The following is a 20090-nucleotide window of genomic DNA, read 5'->3' on the forward strand; positions in this document are numbered from 1 at the left end:
AGGGTTGGTTGTGCCAGCTTGCACAAACTCCACGTTAAGACTCACAGGACTTCTGTTCCTCAGCCTTATGCAGATAGAGCCTGGCAGAGCCCTTGGGACAGATCTTAGCACTGTCCGCCTGCCCCCAGCCACATGTATATACTTTTTCATTTTTCAAGTTACTTAGGAAACTTCTCTCTGGAATCTGAACTGAATGGTACCTATTACCCCTAACGAATGCCAGCTCAATACCGTGTCCTCTGGGTGATTATATTCTCCCCTCTGCCCACACTCCTGAGAATAAGCGTGGTCTTGCATGTTCTTTGCTTTTGCGGAGGAATCTCAGGTGTTGCAGCCTGAGTACTACTCTTAAGGATGCCTACCCTACTCTGTGTGTTAGTTTATGGGCTGAATCTATTCTGAAAAGCTCAGCATTTGTGTTAGGTCGGATATTTAAAATTATTTTTTATAAACCTTCCTGTTTTGTTTTTCTAATCCCTAGCCATGTGCTTTTGCTCCTTGATTGGAGACCGTAAGAGCAAGGTGTAGTTTGACATTTGGTTTGGCAGTTCAGGGAGAGACATTGCTGTGGGTCTCTCACTGAGCCGTCAGCATTCAATAATTGAAATCTGGTAAATATTACTGTGCTAATGGGGAAAAAAATTTTTTTTTCTTTAACAAGGGAAGAATCCACAGAGAAGTAGAAAGTGGAACTCCAGAGTTAGAATTATAGAAGTTAAAGTCAAACATTTATTGAACATCTACTGTGTGCAGGGTATTGTGTTAGATACTGCAATAGATACAGAAGCGAAGTAAGAGACACTGTGCTAACTTGCAGCCTCTCAGAGGAATGACCATATGACCTAGCTGTGGAAGGGTTAAGTGCCGGAAGGACTAGAAGAGGAGGGGAGAAAGATCTCTGGGTGAAGGCAATGAAGGAAATCTTTTTTTTTTTTTTTTTGCGGTACGCGGGCCTCTCACTGTTGTGGCCTCTCCCGTTGTGGAGCACAGGCTCTGGACGCGCAGGCTCAGCGGCCATGGCTCACGGGCCCAGCCGCTCCGCGGCATGTGGGATCTTCCCGGACCCGGGCACGAACCCGTGTCCCCTGCATCGGCAGGCGGACTCTCAACCACTGCACCACCAGGGAAGCCCAGTGAAGGAAATCTTGATGAAGAAAGTGAACTGTTTAGAATGAGCAGAATTTCAACAAGAAGGCATTCAGCAAGCTTTACTGAGCCATTATGTGCCAGACACTAGTAATTGGGAATGAAAAGACATGGGTGTGGTGAGGATCAAACTTGGCCAGATGAACAACAAATAGTCCTGTTTGATTAGAACTGAAGGTGTGTGTAGGAATAAAACAGAAGATAAGCCTTCGAAGAGCCTTAAATGCCAGGTGAAGTGCTCTACGTTAAAAAAAAGAAAAGGGAGGGGGGATTCCCTGGCGGCCCAGTGGTTAGGACTCTTCGCTGTCACTCCCGATGGCCCAGATTCAATCCCTGGTTGGGGAACTAAGATCCCACAAGCCACGGCACAGCCAGAAAAAAGAACCAGAGAAGTTTTGTTTTTCATCAGCTCCGCTTTAGAAACACTGATATTTCAGAATACGTACAGAGGGATCAATTAGGAGACTGCCGTGATTAGTTAGTAAGTGGAGGCAATGATAACTTGAAACGAGGGAAATGGGTATGAAAAAACTGTGGAAGTACAATCATTTATGATTTAGCATTAAACACTGAGTTGATGTGAGAGGAGTAAAAGACTCCCAAGGTTTCACGGCTAGGTGAACCTTGGGGAAGAAAATACTTTAGCTTTGGACCGATTATAATTCAGGCATGTGTGAGAAATCTAGATACAGGTGTCCAGCAGTTATTTCTTAATTATTTGCTGAGCACCTTCTAATGTTCTGGGCACTGATGAGGATGGTGGGGATACAGTGGTGATAAGGCAGAGTAAATACCTGTGAATGAATTCGTAGAAGACAGGTGTCTTCTCTGGAGAGCACGTTGTAGGAGAGGAGGAGGGGAAATGCAGAGACAGGTAAGGAGGATACTGCAGGCCTCCAGTGGGCGAGGGTGACCTGGACAGTGTTGATGGCGGTGGAGATGGAGAGACAGACGTGAGTACATCACCAATGCATTTTAGAGAACCAGTAGGGCTTTGCAGTGGGTTTGGATATGAAATGTGAGAGAAAGGGTGTGATCGGAGTTTTGGCCTGGGTGGATACACACTGGTGATCTTTACAAGCAAGGAGGACTGAGCGAGGAAAGGCACTACTGAAACTGAGTTCAGGAGAAACATTAGGTTAGAAACACATAGCTGGGAGTCGTTTTCACTGAGCAGATGGGAAGATGCAACCCCATTTATGGGGAGCAAGAGGGAGCTGACTACTCAGGGAGATAGACCGAAAGAGGGGCCAGAGAAGGGAGAATCTAAGAGCCGGGAGCTTGAGCCAGGGCTGCTCAAGTTCTCAGATTTGGAGACGAGAATGAGGCTTGGCCATGAGTGGCAATTCCTTCAATCACAAATACAAGCAGCCAAGGCTGTGACAGCCTTTGAAATTTTAGCAGGAGGATGAAAAGACAAAGGCAACGCTGAAAGTCAGAGAGGGTGTCAAGCTACTGAAGGGTCCAACCCTAAGGAAGCAAGACACTTTGCATTACATTCATACATTTTAAAGCTCAGAAAATACAGACGGGATGAGAATGCATTGAAGGAACGATCCAGGGCTTCCCCTGCCACATTCTCATCACCACAGTCCCCCCCAAGTGAGGATGTTTTTCTAAATGTCTGTTTTTGTTTCTAAAACTAGAAGGCTTCTCCCAATCCCTGCTACTAACCTGTCAGCTCCACTCTTCTGCCTCGAGAAGTTATTTTCCTTCTCTCTTCTCTTTATTCTGCCATTAACATTTGAACAGTAACTTGATTATTTTAGAAGAAACGTGCTGAGTTTCATCTTGTTTGGTCTGAAGTTAAGAGATCCTATTGTCATCATTTTCTGTTTCTTCTGCATTTTATTACTGGGGCCTCTTCTGCTCAGAAGAGATGTTAGTGAACTTTGGTAGTTAGCAGAACTATCCCTCCTTTATACCCTTCCTACTACATTTGAAGCCAGTATGATGTCTGAAAAAGTCTGTGTTCATACAAGAAACAAGTTAGGAGCTTCCTTTTCCGTCTCAGATGGCCTCCTATGTTTTGCTGTCAAAGGGCCTGGAGAATCCCTGCCCAGATGTTGTTTTGACTCCCCAGAAGAACCCTTTGTGTCTTCTTCATCCCCATCATTCAGCCTGACTTATCTACTGCTCCTCTGGAGAAAATCTGGCTGCAGCCTTGCAGGGAGAGGGGACAGCAGTGAGCAGTGACAGACAATAAGTGTAGTCTTCAATGTTTGTGTGAAGGGCTACCACACTGAGGGGCTGCCTGAGATCTGGAAAGATGCCAGGAAGGAGGAGCCTTCCGAGTCCCCCCAGCTCCCACATCTCAGGAGAACCCACCAGTCAGTAAATCACTCTGGGAGATGCCCTTTGGTTTAAACCCAACCTTCCAGCTCTCTGTCCTGACCAGAAACTGTTGCAAAGCCACGGTGAGCAGCTCAGGGGAAAATTCATAGTGTTAATACCAACTCCTGTTACCTTCCTCCTTGCACACCTCTTCCCATCTCTGACTGCACACACACACACACACACACACACACACACACACACACACAATATCTCTATTTAACTGAGATTTCAGATGCTGCGTACTTGGCTCAGAATCCTGACTGGATTCTCTTTCTTCTGAGTAAGTCCCATCCTTGATGTCTTTCCAATCCGAGAGACGTTTTTTCCTGAAACAATGTCCACAGATAGTCCCTATAGTGCTGCACATGTTACTTCTGTTTTTAACTCTTCTTAGTTTGGGGCAGTTTAAGAGAAGGCAGAAGTATGGGGCAGAGTGAGGGGTGAGTTGTGGGGATTTACTCATCCTGGCCTCAGGCCAGATCTGGGCTGGAAAGTGAGCAACTTTATAAGCAGGACGTAATGAGGGTGGGGTAGCAGGTAGCTGCCTAGAAGCAAACGGCCCATATGTTGTGAAGTTAAAGACGATATCTGTGTGAAGCCCAGCCTGAAAGCAATTCACAGAGAGGAATCTAGAAACTGCAGGGACCTTAGGGCTAATGCGTCCACCTTCACTGCTCCAGCCTGCTAGATACTCCTTGGGATCTTTGCCTCAGGTCACAGAACAGGTAGTTGAAGCTATGAGACAAGCACCTCATGGGCTTTGGGGCCTGGGTTCTATTCCTGCAGCCATCCCTTAGTCGCTCTGTGACACTGGGTAAGTTAACTAACCTCCAAACCCTCCGTTTCCCTGTCTGTAAAATTCTGTCCTGCCTCATAGGGCTGTTGGGAGGTTAAATGAGAAAATGCACATTACGGGCCTAGAACAGAATCATGTGCAGAGCAACTGCTTCATAAACGGTGGTGGTATAGTCAGCTCCCAGTAGCCCCACTGGCCGGGTGCTGGGACAGCTCCCTCACACGAACAAGGGAGAAGTGGAGGTCTGGAGTGTGAGGCTGCACGTCCTCAGCCTTCAGAAGGACAGGGCTGGATGCGGGAGAGAGGCCTGCTGACCTGCTTTCTTCCCTCTGTGCCCAGCTCTACAGAGCATTCCAGAATTAAGTCCAAAAGAAAGGCAGAAGAATAGGATCATGAAGCCGTGATCAGTGCCTGGACACTGCTCAAAGGCAAGGGCTGGGCCTTCCTGATAGAGTTTTCTCTCCCAAACTTCACTCTCCTCACGTCCCTCCCACCCCGTCCCCGATCCATCCCCTACCTTCAACCTCCCAAGACACTTATTTGATGCTTTTAAACTTTTTCTTTATTTAGACAGAAAAGACCAACTCTTTAAAAGTAAAATGCAATAAATAAATAAGTTAAGCATAGAGAAGTGTCTGAAACGGACTCCCCACTCTCCCCGGACCACTCCCACCCCCACCCCATTTCTCTTCCCTAAAACCTCTTTCTAGAGAAAATGATCATGTAATAAACCCCTTTAGCCCGCCCCACACCCCTCCTCCCAAATACCCAATTACCCCCCAAAGCAAAGGGAGAACTCAAGAGAGAGAGAAAATCCAAGGGAAACATTGTCTAAACCCCCAGAAAGAGAAATGGCAGCGTCCGGGCTGGGCCGGGCTGGATAACGCACGGGTGGTAGTGCTATTTACACGGAGGGGCCAGCAGAGACTGTAAACATTTTTAGGGGTTTGGGGGAGGTCTTTTCCTCGTGAAAGGAGGAGGGTCTCTGTGGCTGACTGGCGGAGAGGCAGCCCTCAGGGCTCCTCCACGTTCTCCTTGGAGGGGGCCCTTGGGGGAGGCAGTGAGTTTTAGGGCTGGGAGCCCAGGGTTCAGGGATATCCTACCTCGAGCTGAGGGTGGCCACAGGGAGTGTGACAACCAGCTTCTGAGAAACCCCGAATATGGGGGCGAGGCTGGGGCGAGGGTGGGCAGGGAGCATGTGGGAGGCCCCTGCTGCCCTCCCGGGCCGCACAGGTAGAAGAGGCCCGCTGCTGGGGGAGGCAAGTGCGAAGGCTGGGCGCAGAAGGCCCGTCACAGGAGCCCCAGCAGAAGGCAGATACCCCAGAGCCTTCGAGCCTGTTCCTTGCTCCCTCACAAAGGCCAAAAGGGCACCTGGGAGGAAACAGGCCCTTCGGGGAGGCGGGGTGGTGGGAGTGGGCCGGTATCCTGTGCCCCCAGGGCCATGAAGCAGCGTTTGCCCCAGAGCCCAATCAAGGCCCAGGGCGGATGTGCAGAGAGGGCTGGGGCCAGTCGTGGGGCGAGGGGGTGAGGCGCCCCTTCCTCTGGTGTCTCCAGGCCTGTGAAGGAAGGAAACGTGGGTGAAGCTGTGGAGAAGATGGCAGCTGAGGCAGGTCCCAGGCCCTGGGTGAGGAGAGGGAGCTGGGGCGGCTGAGGAAGGCAGGTCATCAGAAAGGCCTCCGTCCAAACTGAACCATCCGGCCCCCCAGCCATTCAACAAGGGGCAGGGATGGAGGAGACGGGAGGGAGGGGCGAATGACACAAGAAACCAAAGGATATTAGGAAGGAAATACTCAAACAGCCCGTGAGGGAAGGAACATGGAAGATAACGGAGACAGGGACTAGAGGAGGAGGGGCAAAGAAATGAGACAACAAACAGGCAGGCAGAGGTGACTCAGAGAAAGGAGGAGGGTGCAGTGTCGGGACAGACACCTGGAAAAAGAGCAAGGGGGCATCCGCAAAAGGGCGGCAGAGCAGGCCAGGGTGGAACCAGGGCTGGACTTAGGGCTGGAGTCTAGTGGGGGCGAGCGAGACCCCCCAGCCCCTAGGGGGCGCTCTCATTCCTTTTTGGAAAGGAACAAAGAAAGCGAGAGAGAAATGCACGGAACACAGACCACAGTCACCAACCACTGTTGACCAAGCACATCCCGCGAGCTGCCCCCGGCCCTGACTCTGGGCTGGGGGGCGCTTCCCTCCGCGGACCCCTCCCCAAATAACAAACAATCGGCTCCAAAGACAACACGCTCGTTCCATGCAACTTACAGGGGCCCGGAGCAGGGGTCCGGGGATGGGGGCTTCGGCCGACAATGGACACGGGCCCTGGGCTGGGGGGCCCCCAGGGTGGGAGGAGTTAAGCAGCCAGGATTGGGGGGAAAGGGGGAAAAACAGAAAATGTGGGTATTGTTCTTGGGTTGTTTTTTTTCAGGGGTTTGGTCCAAAGGAGATTAAACAACACAAAAGTAATGAAAGCTCACAGCTCTGTGGCCATGAGGTTGGCGGCTGGCGGGCAGTGGGGAGGAGGGGACCTGTTAGGTGAAATTCACAGGCAGTCCAGCATTCCAGCTGCCTCCACCTGAACCAAAGCTGCTCCCCAGAGCCCTGACACTCGGACTCCCCCCAGTCTGTTCTGTGTACTCTCCCCTGTCCCGTGGGTCTGCTGCCACATGAGGGAAATCACCTGGGGTCCAGGGCACCGGGACCTGATGTCCCCACTTCTCAGGACAACAGATATTCTAGGAGCCAGTGATTCTAGGACCCTCCAGTACCCTAAACCAGCCCCCTATTCCCCAAACCCTACTCCCCTAATTCTACTCCAACCTAAAGGAAAACCAGAAAAAGAGACACACAAGACACATGGACACTGACCAGACAAACGAGACCAGATATTGGGGAGGTTCTAGGGAGTGGACACAGACATATACAGACCTGGCTCTCTCTGGGGTCACAGTGTGAGTGTGTGTGCACATGTGCACACGTGTGTGTGTGCGTGTGTGTATGTGTGAGAGAGAGCGAGAGAGAGAAAGTGAAAGAGAGACTTGGGTGATTGAAAAACAGCTGAGGAAGCTGCTGCAGATCCCTGCCTCCAGTGCCCAGAGTCAGGGGTGGGCATCCCTGAGGGTGGTGGGAAAGGGGGGTGGGGCAGTCCAAGTGAGGGCCCTGGCTGCCATGTGAAGGGGCTGGAGAGGTCACAGGATGGGAGCGGGACCCACCTGGGGCCCTCAGTAGGGCCGGTTGGCATCCTTAGGCCGCTTTAGCTGGACTTTGAGGCGCTTCATGCCAATCTGGAAACCGTTCATGGCCTGGATGGCAGCCTGGGCACTGGCCGGATTGTCGAAACTCACAAAGCCTGAGGTGAGAGGGGCATAAGGCCTGGCCCAGCGCCAACCCCCCCGCCCCCCCTGCCCTGCCCCACTGTCCTGTGCTTAGGCCGAGGCCTGCTCTTTGCTTTCCCGTCACCACCCTACTTCCTCCAGATCTCCCAAATGCCCGGAAAACTGCCCAGCACACAGGAGGCTTTCGGTAAGTAGTTGTTGGTTGACAGGCTGAGTGAATGAGTCCAGTCCAGCCTCTCACACACCCTGGGACATTCCTTTCAGCATTCTTTGAGGGGCGGCAGCCCCTTCCTTGGCCTGGGTAGCTCAGAACCTGCCTTTTGAAACCTCCACTCCGGACCCTAAATGACTTCTGAAGCCCAGAGGACAAGCACGTCCCCTCTCTCCCCTGAAGCAGGCTTTCAAAGAGTGAAGGCAGCTAAACCCTGCTCCCTAAGCCTTCCTTTTGACAACTGAACTTCCCCAGTTCCCGAGCCTCTTCCAATCCTCACAGAGCATGGATCTGACCAGTTCTTAAGGAGAAAAGATGTGGTTTTCTGGAGGAAGAGATGGGCCTGGGCAGCAGCTGGTATGGGATGTCAGGAGTGTAAAAACTGGTCCTTTCAGACTCTTGGACAATCTGGATTTCAACTACTGGGTCCATTGCAACCATAAGTGCCTGCAAATGCATCAGATCTTGACCTCATCTGGAGTTTGGCCAAAATGTGCTATATTTTATCTTTTAGATCATCATATTCTTACCAAAACACTTGCTCTGATTGGTGGCCCGGTCAACAAAGACTTTGGCTGAGATGACGTGGCCAAAGGGGACAAACATCTGGAGGATCTCTGAGTCAGTGAACTCCTGGGGCAGGTGGTAGATGAAGATGTTGCAGCCATCAGGGCCTGGGTGGCAGTGGAGACAGAAGGAAGAGCTCAGTGACTGGGAGACAGAGTCAAGGTGCAGGGGGCCGGGGAAGGCAGCCCCCAACATGTGGGCCAGGGCGCCAGCCACCTCACCTGCCCCCCTCCCCCCAGTTTCATCCCCACACATGGGGCCAGGGCTGGCCTTGGAGCCCACAGCAAGGGCACCACAGCCCTGAAGGCTCTTGGCTGGGACTCCCCGCCCAGGCCGCACCTTCCCGTTGCTGCTGCTGCTGCTGCTGCTGCTGCTGCTGCTGCTGCTGCTGGGGGGGAGGCGGAGGCTGCTGGGCCACCAGGGCGGGAGGCTGTGGGAACGCGGGCGCCACCAGGCTGTAGGCTGCCGGGTAGGCTGCTGCGGGGGGAGGACAGAGAGAGCTAATGGGGTTCCTGAGAGGCCCCTGCCCCACCTGGCCCTCCCAGCCACCCCAGTCCCCCTCTCCCTCGCCCAGGCCGATGGAGTGGACAGGGCCGAGAGGGGTCAGAGGGGGAGCTGCCTCAGACTGTGCCCGTAAAGGCGTGTCCTCACAGGTATGGCCTGCTGGGAAGTCTGACGGGGTGGCTGGCAGACAGCACGAAGCCCAGGCCCAACTTCTGGGCCTCTTTTGCTCTTACCAACCCTTCCACCCAGGCTGGGGCCTGCGCTGGGGCTCCTCACCTGTATAGTGCTGCATCCCCGCGTAGGCCTGCTGCAGGGGGTCCACGGGGGCCGCGGGGCTCTGGGCTGGGGAGAGCAGCACTGACCGTGAGGGTGGGGCTGGGATGCTGCTGGGAGCCCCACCAGTGCCTCTTGGAGCAGAGGTCAGGCAGGTGGGGAGGAGAGCCTCATGGGAGAGCATGGGATGTGAAATGAGAGGGTGGAAATGCACAGAGCCGTAGGGAGAGGGGAGAGCCTGGCGTTAGCAAGACTTGAGTCTGTGACTGGCTGTGCAACCCTGGACGAACTCACTTTGCCTCTCTGTGCCTCAGCTTCCCTGGCTGAGACCAGGAAGGAACATCCCTGCCCAGGGTGACAGAGCAAGAAAAAGCGCCGTTATCACCCCACAGCCTGGAGAGGGAAGGTGTGTCATGCCTGCCGGCAGTGAGAGCGATAGCTGGGGCGGTTGCTGGGGAGAGGGGTGGGTAGGCAGAGAACCCCACCTGGGTAGGGGTGAACCCCGTTGGGATACAGAGCATCAGGGGCAGGCTGCCCAGTGGGCTGGGTGGGCACCGGGCTGTAGCCGTTGACGCCCAGGGCAGCAGGGATTGCAGAGACGGGCGTGGCAGCGATGGCAGGAGGGGTGCTGGTTCCTGGGGAAGAGAAAGCGGCAGAGACAGAACAGAGAAGCAGACACACACATACACACAAATGCAGAGAAGCAGTCAACAAGTCTGAGGGCAGAGGGGAGGAAGCAGGCTACTCTCTGACCCCTGAACCCCTCCCAGCCCCCATGGCTTCCCTGAGTGATGCCCTGTGCCCCCCTCCCCACGTGGTAGCTCCCCTGACCTGCCCCACTCACACCCAGCCCAGCCCTGCCTTACCTGAGGATGGGGTGATGGGGGTGGCGATGAGGCCATTGGCATTGATGGCGGCCATGTGCTGCATCTGCACGGCAGCCATGGTGGCCATGGGGCTGAGGTAGGCACTGTGAGCCGCTACCAGGGCCGCCTGCTGCTGCATCAGCTGGGGACAGGGGAAGAGAGGAGAGTGGGGCCAGCCCCCCTGCACCCTGGCCTGGCTCCCCTCCCAACCCTGGTCCTGGGCATTGGTGGTGGGGGCGGGGGGGGGCAGGACGCTGGAGAGCGTGGGGATGGGCCCGGCCCAGCACGGGGAGGAGGGGTTGGGGGGCGTGAGGGCAGGGCGGGGGGCGGCGGGCAGTGCTCACGGCCTGGGTGTAGGCGCTGTAGGCTCCGAACTGGAGGGCGATGGGGCTGAACATGCCCAGCTGGGTGGCCACCTGCTGCATTCGGCGGAGACCTCGCTCCTTCTCCGTGTCAGCAAACTTCACCACCAGGCTGGACGAGGCACCCTGGGCACCGGCCCCCCATGTGGTCAGAGGGACAGAGTCGGGGTCTTTCTTCCCCAGAGCCCTCACGACCTGGCCTCAGTTCCACCACGCGTGGCTTGGCCTCTTTGGGAGGGCAGCCATCATTGTGCCTATGTCAAAACGGGGAGACTTTCATCCCACCCTCCCCCTGTGCCAGACTGTGCAAGAGACTAAAAAACGTAGAGGAATGTGCTGGGAAAGGGAAAGTGCTCCCAGAATGCAAAGGGCAGTCCTGGCTTCTCCATGAAGATTCTGAGCCGGAAATCCTCCCCAGGGTGGATCAAGCCACAGCAAACGTTTAACCTCAAGCTCGTCTTGCCTGGTAGCTACCCCACCCCCTTACCTCACCCCATGTTCCCACATCCCAGTCCTCACGGTGTGCTCAGGGATGCAGCCTCAAAGTTTCATACCAGCCTATGCCAAATAAAAACCAGCCTGGAACATTTGCAAGGACTGTTGTGGAATCCTAGGGTCTGGAACGCAGTTCTCTATCTGATGCTGCCCAGGTCCCTGCTAAGTGTTTGCCCAGCCTCTGCTGGAGAACCTCGAGTTATAGGAAGCTCACCTCCTTGGGAGCTAGCTAGTTCCTTCTGAGAGGCTTGTTCTGCTGGGGGAGCCCTCTGCGAGATCAGTCAGCTGACCCACTGCTAATGTGTGGGGCAGCAGGATGAATGTGCAGAGGGCACGCGGGGCCTCTAAGCAAGTGTCCCGATGCCCAGCCAGTGAGGCGGGGTGGGGGGGAGGGGGGGATGCGATATGGGAAGGAAGGAGAAGAGGTGAGAGGTGACCAGGGCTGAGGGCTGGAGGAGGCAGGAGAGGAGGGGCTGGGAGATGTTATTGGAAAGGGGAAGCTGTCCCTAAGAGGTTTGATTCTTCTGCCAGAAAATTATTTTTGAATAATAGTCATTCAATAATAGGCAGTCCATTCTGGATAGTAAAGACCCTATCCAACACGGACTGCGCCCTCTGAGCCAGGGTCTGGCGTGGGCCCAGCCAGGCTGGAAGAGGCCTGAGGGCTGGGGCAACGGGACTCACCGGCAGGGTCCGGCTGCTGTGAAGGGTGTTGATGGCGGCCTGGGCCTCGGCGTGAGTCTGGAACTTCACGAAGGCGCAGCCTGGAGAGTTCAAGAGGGAGGAGGAAGGGGTGAGTGCCCACCCTTGAGGGCCCCGACAGTCCCCATAGCCCACGGAACCAGTGGGGGAGGGGCAGGAAGGCGGAATGCCCGGCGGGGAAGGGGTATCTGTGGGCTACCTTTGCTGGTGCCGTCTGGGCCCCGGAGCACAGTGCACTCGTCTATGGTCCCGAAAGGCTCGAACATCTTCCGGACGTCCTCATCTGTCTGCTGCTTCCCTAGCATCCCCACAAAGAGCTTCCGGTCTTCTGGCGGGTAGGGCACAGGAGGAGGGGCAGGTTCAGGGCCTCCAGGCTGCTTTCCCAGCCCTGCTCCAGCTTGAGACAGGCAGAGAGACCCCTCCCCTTCGCCTTCAGCTCTTCCCTGGAACTCCCCTCACCCCTGACCGATGGCTCTAGGGCGTGAAAGAAGGGATGGTTGGGGGATGGGCTGCAGATACATAGACTGTGCATACCAGTTCTGAAGGACTGACTTGCACTCCACTCTGGGCCTCAGTCTTGCCGTCTCTGCAATGGGCTGGATCACATCCCCTCTGGCCACCCTGACTCCTATGCCCATCTTGACTGGGAACCCTTCAGAATTCTCAGACTTTCTTCCTCAGAAAGCCTGCCCCTCAGCTACTCCAAGTCCTAGGCCTGCGGATTGAGGGAGAAGGATTGAGTCCCAAGGTACAGAACCTACCTCCTCGGCTCTCGCTGTCGGCTGGCTTGACCTGGATCGGCCTGTTCATCTAAAGGAAAGAAGAGAAAGCAACTGCTGGGGACCTCCTCTGACCACCCCAGGAGGCCTCCCCAGGCCAGGACCTGTGGAGAGGCTAGAGGGAGTAAGCCCCAGGCCCAGCCCTCTAAAGTGCTGATGGGAAGGGAGGGATGGGGCTTAATCTTGTTTAGGATTGGACCTGAGGGGATTAGAGGTAGTGGAAGGAGAGGATGTAGAGGAGGATGCTCCTGGGGCACGACTCTAAGCTCAGGTAGGGCCCCAGATGATTTGGCCGGGGAGAGGTGCTGCCCTCCTTAGGGGGAGAGTGGGGCTGCCCATAGGACCCGGGTCCTGAGTTAGAGCCCAACTAAGGGCTGTTCAGCAAAAGCTGCCTCAGTTCTACAAAGTAGGAGCAACAGAGGCCACCCCCTCAAGCAACCCCAAGGAAGACTCTAGACTGAGGGAGACCCCACAGATGCCCCGACTTCCTTCTGACCCCTAGAGGTGTGTTTGCCTCTCTTTCTGCCCCCCTACACCCCTTGACCCCTGGGGGAAGGCACTCGGGCAGCACAAAAGGAGCAGATGCCCAGTCTCCGTGGCAACGGGAGAATGCGCGCCATGGCAACCGCCCACTCAGCCTGATTTATCCGTCCCCGTCGCCCAGGCGACCATGGTGACGTCATCACTTGTGCTGCTCCACACACCCGGAGAAGGAGTGGGGAGGGGGGGTGGGAACAGGGTATGCTGGGGGTGGAGGATTTGGTGGGGGCTGGGAGGTGGGGGAGGGGCCCAGGAGAGCTTCCTGATTCTGGAGGGAGGCGCTGAGCAGGCCCTGCAGGGGCCATACTGTCCAAGCTCCTGCCTTCCTCCTCCAGATCAAATCCTTGATGTCTCACCGCCAAGACAGCTCTAAAGGAGGAAATGCTGTCCTGTGCTCTTTCGCGATTCTCCGGGTACCCGGAAGTCCTCCTGAGCTCTACCCTCTCCCTACTCCTGCAGCATCTCCCTTTGTTCAGCCTCCAGTGGAAATGCAGACAGTTCCCCACTCCATGTTCCTGTCTGGTAAGAGGACTTGGGAATGACTCCCGCAGGTTGATTTCCTTAACCAGTGTGGGGAGCGTCTTAGGAACTGGAGAGGGAGGAAAGGACTCAGTATTTCACATCTGAAAATATTTTGCTGTTGAAGGCTTTGACCGCTGGGGCCACACCTGGCCACCCCACTCATCTGATGGTGGGGCAGCCTTAGTTCTAGTGACCAAAAAAATAAGTAAACAGAAGAAAACATTCATCCAAATTCTGAGGGTGGGGCCAAAGTTACCCTCAGGAAAGGCACTGGACTTCGAGGACTGGCTCTGCCACTCACTGGCTGGGTGACCTTGGACAAGTCATTTCTCTCCTCTAGGCCTCAGCTTCCTCATCTGTAAAATGGGCTGGATCAGGCGATCTAGAGTCAGGTTCCCCTCAGCTCTAGTATTCTAGCCTTGAGGTCTTGTGTGTCAGCACTTAACACAGAGAAGTGCAGAAATGATAGTTGCCCCTGCCCCTTCTCACACTGCACCCTGTTCCCAGGTGTCACGCCATGCCAGTCAGTCTGGCTGGACTCTGCAGGTGAGGTATTTCCAGCCCGGATCAAATCTAGGCCCCGCCTCAACCACTACTTCCTCCCTGTCCACCCCTCCCCCCCAATCTCTGGATCTGAGAGCAGCTGGGGGTGGGGGTGGGGGTGGTGGAGGGGGAACAGTCACACAAATCCTCCGGCCAATCTGCCCCAGCTTTATCCTCCACCAATCTGGGATTATCCCATCGGAAGTTCAATCTCCTCAGGAGCGCGTGTGAGTTTGTGTGTGTGAGTTTGTGTGTGTGTAGCAAGGGGTGGGGGCCAGACACTCAGGACTCTTGGTCCTTCACTCCCCTTCTCTCCCGTACTCCAGTCAAAGCCATCAGGAAGTCCTCTTACAGGCAGGTCAGCAGCCAGCCCCCCAGCTCCCACTACAGGAGAGGTAGGATTGGAGTCACAGCTTCGAGGAATTCTTATGCTCGGCACTAACCCCTTCCCAACAGGCCCCTGGGGATTTGTTGCTCTAGCTGGGGATGGGGAACCTGGGATCCAGGGAGAAAGGATGGTGTTCCCTCCCTGCAAGGCTCCCAGGCACAAAAATAGCATATCAATAAGTATCCACAGCTGACATGGATTCGCACAAACACACACACAAGTGCGCAGACCACAGCACAGACCACGTTGACGGAAGGCTCTCCCCACTCCCTCACAGACAGACTCCTCCCTCAGTGGCCCCCAGTGCCCCGTTCCCAGCCTCTCCTCCTTGGCCTGGCACTTCCTGTGGGAAGCTCGGCCTTTGTTAGCTCAGCTCGGGCACACCTGCCTCCTCCCCTGAGTCCAGCTGGGCCCTGTTTACCGGGCAACCTGGCGCCGGGCGCCTCTCTTCCCTAGCTACCACCCGCCAGGTGATAAGCCCTCCCCAGGGCCTCCCAAAGAAGAAGGGGCTATTTATACTCCTACCAAGTATCCCTGAGGCCCCTACCAACATGGTCACTTGTAAGTAAGTCCCTCTCACCAATAGCTAAGACTCCACTTCCAAGAAGAGCTCCCCATGCCCACAGATCTAATTTTCCTGAGGGCACAGGCCTGATGCCCTGCCACTCCCGACTCCAGACTTGCGCCCGGTGTCCCAGACCACACACAGGTCCTCTCCATGAAGCCAGAATCCACCTGCCCAACGGCAAGATGACGGGGAGGACCCATGTCCCCAGAGTGGGATTTTGGCCCAAGTAGAGGGGGAAGCGCAGGCCAGACAGGGGTCCTTCCCACCACCACCTCCAGGAGGTCACACCCTGCTCCTAGGAAGAATCCAGGGACCTGTGACAGAGCCTCTCCTGGGAACTCTTAGGGGAGAGAGAAGGAAATGCGGTTCCATGGCCATAGGCCCAGCTCCCATTCTTTCTCTCTGCAGCCTGAAGCGTCACTCAAATATGGTGGCATCTTCCGGATTCTGAGCTGACAAAGATGGGGAGAAAGGAGAGCGGGTAAATGCCCCCATTAGAGAAAGAACCTGCAGTCTGAGGGCACGGAGATTAGACAGTAGGAGGAACTTCCCAACACAGTTGTGCAAGAGCTGGCACGCTGGACACACACACACACACACACACACACACTCAATGACTGTCTGAGGGGAAACACTGCTGCCAGAAAGGCAGGTGGCTGAGGAAAGATCTGGGGGCACAAAGGGTCAGGCAGAGCTTGGTTATAGACATCTGCTCCCCCAAACCCCCAGCACGGGGGGCCCCTTGGAGGATAGAACCCCTCATTTCCTACTAAAGCCTCTGTCAGGTGCCTCTGGATTCTGTCCCCTGGGGCAAGGGCCAAAGTGGAGGACTCAACCTCACCTGGGAGCTTGGGGCAAGGCTCGACAATTATTAACTGGGCCTCCCTTCTCACTCGCCTCCCACCCTGGGCCTTATTACCTCAGGAAGAGGAGGCAGCGCCTTTCCACACCCAGGGCGTAGCCCTGCCTGAGCCACACAGGCAGCTGGAGGGGGACAGAGCCAGGGCAGAAGCCCCCAGCTGGCACAGATGGCCCTGGGGCTCCTGTGCACCCGGCGCCGTCTCTCTCACCCATGTCCCCACTCCAGTACCCCTGCTTTCTACCTTCTCCCTTGTCCCTCTCTGGTTTCCGCAGGGGCTCTGAGAGATAGGAGACAACAGAAAAAGACAGAGAAACGGCAATGGAAATGAAAACTGCTGATTTGTGGGGGGCCTCCCCAGAGGAAAGAGAGAGGAGAGTTGTGAGGTCATGTGATGGGAACAGGGCTTCATGTGCCCAAACACACACACACACACACACACACACACACACACACACACACACACGCTGCTTAGAGCCCGAGCCTGCTCACACATACACAGGTCCTTAACTCTGTGGGCGATGGCTGTTCTGGGCCACCTTGCCCCCGACTGGATAAGATAGTGGGGTGAAGGTGGGGAGCTGGCAGCAGATCTGCTTTCCTATAGTGGTATTTAGGGTTGAGGGCCACAGAGGGTCACAGAGCCATGGAGGGGGTGAAGTTGGGAGTGGTGGAGACAGTTCTAATTTTCCTAGATCCCCCCCGCCGCCCTTCCCATCTGTTTTGTCTATTTCTCTCCCAGGAAGAGCTAGAGGATCGGGCTCCATCTCCATTCCCACACGAGGGAAGGAGAAGATGTGACAGGTGTGTCTCCAGCACTCAGACTGTGTTTAGCAAATGTTGGCTGGAGGGAAGGGTGGAGTTAGCTCTCAAGAGGTACTTTCCAGGGAAGACAACAGAAGCCGATAGATACAGAAAGGGAACGGCACATCCTTTCCCCACAGGATGGGTAACTGGGGGGCAGTCTGAGATTCTTTATTCCTGTCCGTGCCAGCCCAGGCCTGGGATGAGCTGCAAGGCTGCCTGGGAAGAAGACAAAGAGCTCTGACCTTGCAGGAGGGAGGCCACGTCAGAGGCACCCCCTGCCTCCCTGGGCACACTTGGTGGGGTCAGGCCTGATCTTCCACACTGATGGCTGCCCCTGCCCTTGTCTGCTGCCCGCAGCCCCCCTCCACAGGGCTTACTCCCAGCCCAGGCCCACCAGGCCCTGACCACCCTGATTCCCTGTGGCACTGTTCCCGCGGCTTTTCCTGGGAGACGCGAGGTGAGCCTGTTCGACCTCAGAAGTCAGCACAGAGATGCCAGGCGGGCAGGCACCAGCTGCCCATCTCGGGCCGCAGGCACCCCTCCCCCATTTCACAGGCAGATTTCCTCCCCAGAGCCAGAAAGAGTGCCTGAGTGCCTCCTGCTCACTCGGTCCTGCACTTGGTATCCAAAGTCTTCTCCCCATGCCTCCCAACCAGCTAAGTCCCTCCTCTAAGTGCTGCCCCAGGGGCAGGTTGGGAAGTGGGGAAAGGGCTACCTCTGCTCTTTGCAAGGGTTATATCTACTCTGCTCATCGCTGTTTTCCTTCTCTCTTGGTGAGAAGAAATGCATGCATCTTCAGCAAGGAGGCGGGGTGCTACAAGGAGGCAGGGGCTTCCCGGTGATGAGAGGAGGTGGAAAATACACTCAGTGTCTTGGGAAGGTGGTGCCCCTTCTAAGGCCCTTCTCAGCCCCCTGGCCTTGAAAAGGCCGGGACTCACCCCTGGAAGCGTCTTCTGTTCGTGCAGGGCGCTCTGGGCCTTCAGGGCTGAATCGCGGGCACAGTATGTCAGGAAGGCACATCCTGAGGAGGGGCAGGGGCAGAGAGACCGGGTCGGGGGTAAGTCCCCGGTCTCCCCTCCCTAAAAGGCCCCCTACCCCCCACGAAACTGAGGACTGGGAAGCTTGTCCCTTCTTGCCACCTTCTGCCTGCTGGGGTGGGGAGGTGTCTGAGAGGGGGTGCACATTCGTCCCTGGAGTCTCTGGGCTGATGAGCACAGGGCAGAGACCCCGAGACCAGGAGGCTTACATGGTGGGGTGATGGAAGAGGGAGAACGCCTGGGCTGTGGGAGCTGGGGCTTTGTGTGGGGGGAGGAGAAGGGGCATGTGATCTCCAGACAAGTACGTGTGGTGTGGTTTTCTCTCTTCCTTAGCTGGTCTCCTTTCCCCTTTCTCCTTTGCCTCCACCTCCCTCCATCTTGGTCATCATCAGCCCTCTCCTCTCCCATTTTCTCTATTTCCTCCTCTCTCTCCAGCTCCATGGGAGGCAGGTGGAGGGTGGAGAGCTGACTAGAGAAGGAAAGGGAAGAGTGGGGAGCCGGAGTCCCTGGGCCGGTGGAGGGGGAGGCAGCGTGGCCCCTCTGACTCCCAGTGTCTGGGGCTCTCCAAGGCCTGACCCCAGGCCTGACCCTGCTTAGCTGCACAGCCCTTTGGCCTGAGGCACATCCTCTTTCACCCCCAGCTCCCTTAACTTTCGAGTCCCTACGCTTCCCAGATCTTTACCAATCTGTGTCCTACACTGTTTCCCAGGTCCCCCTCTTTAGTTCTGGGGCTGCCCTGCCCACTCCACGAACATCCACTCTTTCCAGGTTGAGCACCTGACCCTGTGTCCCGACCCCCATCCCAATAGTATCTGAGGCTACTAAGACTCTCAGTCTTGTGCGTGCTGCCCCCCTCCACACACACACCGCTGCCCAGCTCCTTATCTTTCAAACCAGCTCTCTCGTTCCTCCATCCTTCCTTGAGTTCATCCACATCATCCCCCTCAACTTTGGGGTCCACATCTCTGCAGCCACCTGGACAACTCTTCCCCCAGAGAGGCTCTCCTTGGTCCTCCACCTGAGGTCCCCTGGTCACCCTAGCTGAGTTCTCTTCTAGCTCCTCCATCCACACTCCCCAGCCCATGAACTCTTTTCCTTCCAGATCAGCCTTCTCCAGCCACTCCATCCCTCCAGCCTGGCTTCCCCACCTCCTCCCAGCCTCCCAACCTCCCAGCCCACTCCCTGAAGCCTCTCCAGCCTGGCCTGACCCCTCACCCTTGTGCAGCCCGGTGTACTTGTCCTTGATGACAGTCAGCTCGAAGATCCGACCAAACTGTTCGAAGATGGGTTTCAGGTCCTTTTCCTCCAGATGCCTCGGTATCTGCCCCACAAACAGCTTGATGGCATCCGGTTCCTTCATTGGGGCGGCCCAGGAGAAGGGGCCGAGGGGAGCAGGGAGAGGCCCGAAGGCCAGGGGGAGCTGCCCAGCAAGGAGGCAAGTGGCTGGGGCTGGCTTTCCCTTTGGCCTCAACCACAGTGCTGAGCGGAGGGGCCGCTCTTCACACAAAGGAGGCCCAGGGAGTTGAGGGCTCGGGGTCAGGGGTCTAGGCAGACACTGTCATGCCACCAGGGGGCATAGCCCAAGCAAACGATCTCCCTCCCAGAGATCTGGCAGATATCCCAGGATGGGGGGCAGTGTGGCCAAGACCTGGAGGGTTAGGGTGGTAGCAGGGGCGCTGGGAACTAGGGGTTGAGATTAGAGCTGGAGGTGGAGGAAAGGGCCTGAGGAGGGTGATGGGGTTGCAGGCTGAGGGGTTAGGGTCCTGGTATGGTTGCCAGCAGCGTTGGGGGGGGCACTCCTGATGTGGGGCAGGTGGAGCTCTCGTTGGCTTCCCTGGGAGGACACCTCCCCTGTGGCTGATCCTTCTGCTGGGTCCGAAGATCCCTGATGCCAGATGCTTGATCTCTGATGGCGGCAGGGCGCCGGGGGTCCCTTTGGCCCTGCCGCCTCCCTTCAGGTCCTCCCCTCAGCCCCCCTCCCACCCCCACCCCGGTCCCCGGGCCTGGGCTGCTGCTGGCTGCTCCCGCCGCTGGGGCTGCCTGCTTTCCCGGTCACCTGGGTCCCGGAGCTCTGCTCTCCGGCCGCGCTCTCCTCAACAAAAACCTCCCCCCTCCACACCCCCCTCCCCACTCCCACCTCCTTTCCCCTGACATCAGTGATGTCAGTCTCAGGGGTGGAAGACAAATTCTCTACCCTGGAGAGGGACGCACAATCCAGACAAGAGCCACGCCCTCTTCCTATCTCCTTCCTCCCTGACTCCCTTCCCACCCCCAGAAGAGCAGCTGGTCCTGTTGATAATAACCCTTCCCCCATCTTACTCCCTAATCACGAGTTGGGCAAGGCACTAAGATGGAGAATTTATAGAGGAGCCCTAAGGTGGGGTCCATTGTTCCGGGGGCTGGAGCTGTCCCCGGTGCTGGAAGAGAAGACCCAGGAGAGGGGAGCAGGGGGGAGGAAG

The 20090-nt window shown here is 56.2% G+C and overlaps 1 protein-coding gene across 6 annotated transcripts; it reads right to left on the reverse strand.

The window, feature by feature from the left end:
* Nucleotides 1-5698: 5698 nt before the first annotated feature.
* Nucleotides 5699-19712, reverse strand: CELF3 (CUGBP Elav-like family member 3). Of its 6 annotated transcripts, none has more exons than XM_060029994.2 (14): nt 19688-19712; nt 18847-18952; nt 17533-17615; nt 12350-12398; nt 11788-11913; nt 11571-11650; nt 10374-10517; nt 10030-10171; nt 9649-9798; nt 9167-9232; nt 8726-8863; nt 8350-8493; nt 7486-7622; nt 5699-5835 (listed from the first exon to the last, which is right to left on the reverse strand). In XM_060029994.2, the coding sequence occupies exons 4-13, from the start codon at nt 12396-12398 to the stop codon at nt 7495-7497; spliced, it is 1167 nt and encodes a 388-aa protein (XP_059885977.1). In that variant the 5' UTR covers nt 17533-17615; nt 18847-18952; nt 19688-19712; the 3' UTR covers nt 5699-5835; nt 7486-7494. The 6 variants fall into 6 exon arrangements, with proteins under 6 accessions (XP_059885977.1, XP_059885968.1, XP_059885943.1 ...); XM_060029985.2 differs by having other exon boundaries at nt 11788-11916; XM_060029960.2 differs by lacking the exon at nt 19688-19712 and having other exon boundaries at nt 18847-19595.
* Nucleotides 19713-20090: the final 378 nt, after the last annotated feature.

The sequence above is a fragment of the Delphinus delphis genome, chromosome 1 (assembly GCF_949987515.2).
Source record: "Delphinus delphis chromosome 1, mDelDel1.2, whole genome shotgun sequence".
NCBI lineage: Eukaryota > Metazoa > Chordata > Mammalia > Artiodactyla > Delphinidae > Delphinus > Delphinus delphis.

What these genes read in the sequence shown, in the direction of transcription:
- CELF3 (XM_060029951.2), bottom strand. Translation starts at nt 18,991, where the DNA reads ATGAAGGAACCGGATGCCATCAAGCTGTTTGTGGGGCAGATACCGAGG. An exon ending in GTACACCGGGCTGCACAAGG is followed by an intron (nt 17,616 to 18,846) that starts GTGAGGGGTCAG and finishes GCCCCTCCTCAG; the next exon opens with GATGTGCCTTCCTGACATAC. An exon ending in GCAGCAGCAGCAACGGGAAG is followed by an intron (nt 8,494 to 8,725) that starts GTGCGGCCTGGG and finishes ACTGCCACCCAG; the next exon opens with GCCCTGATGGCTGCAACATC.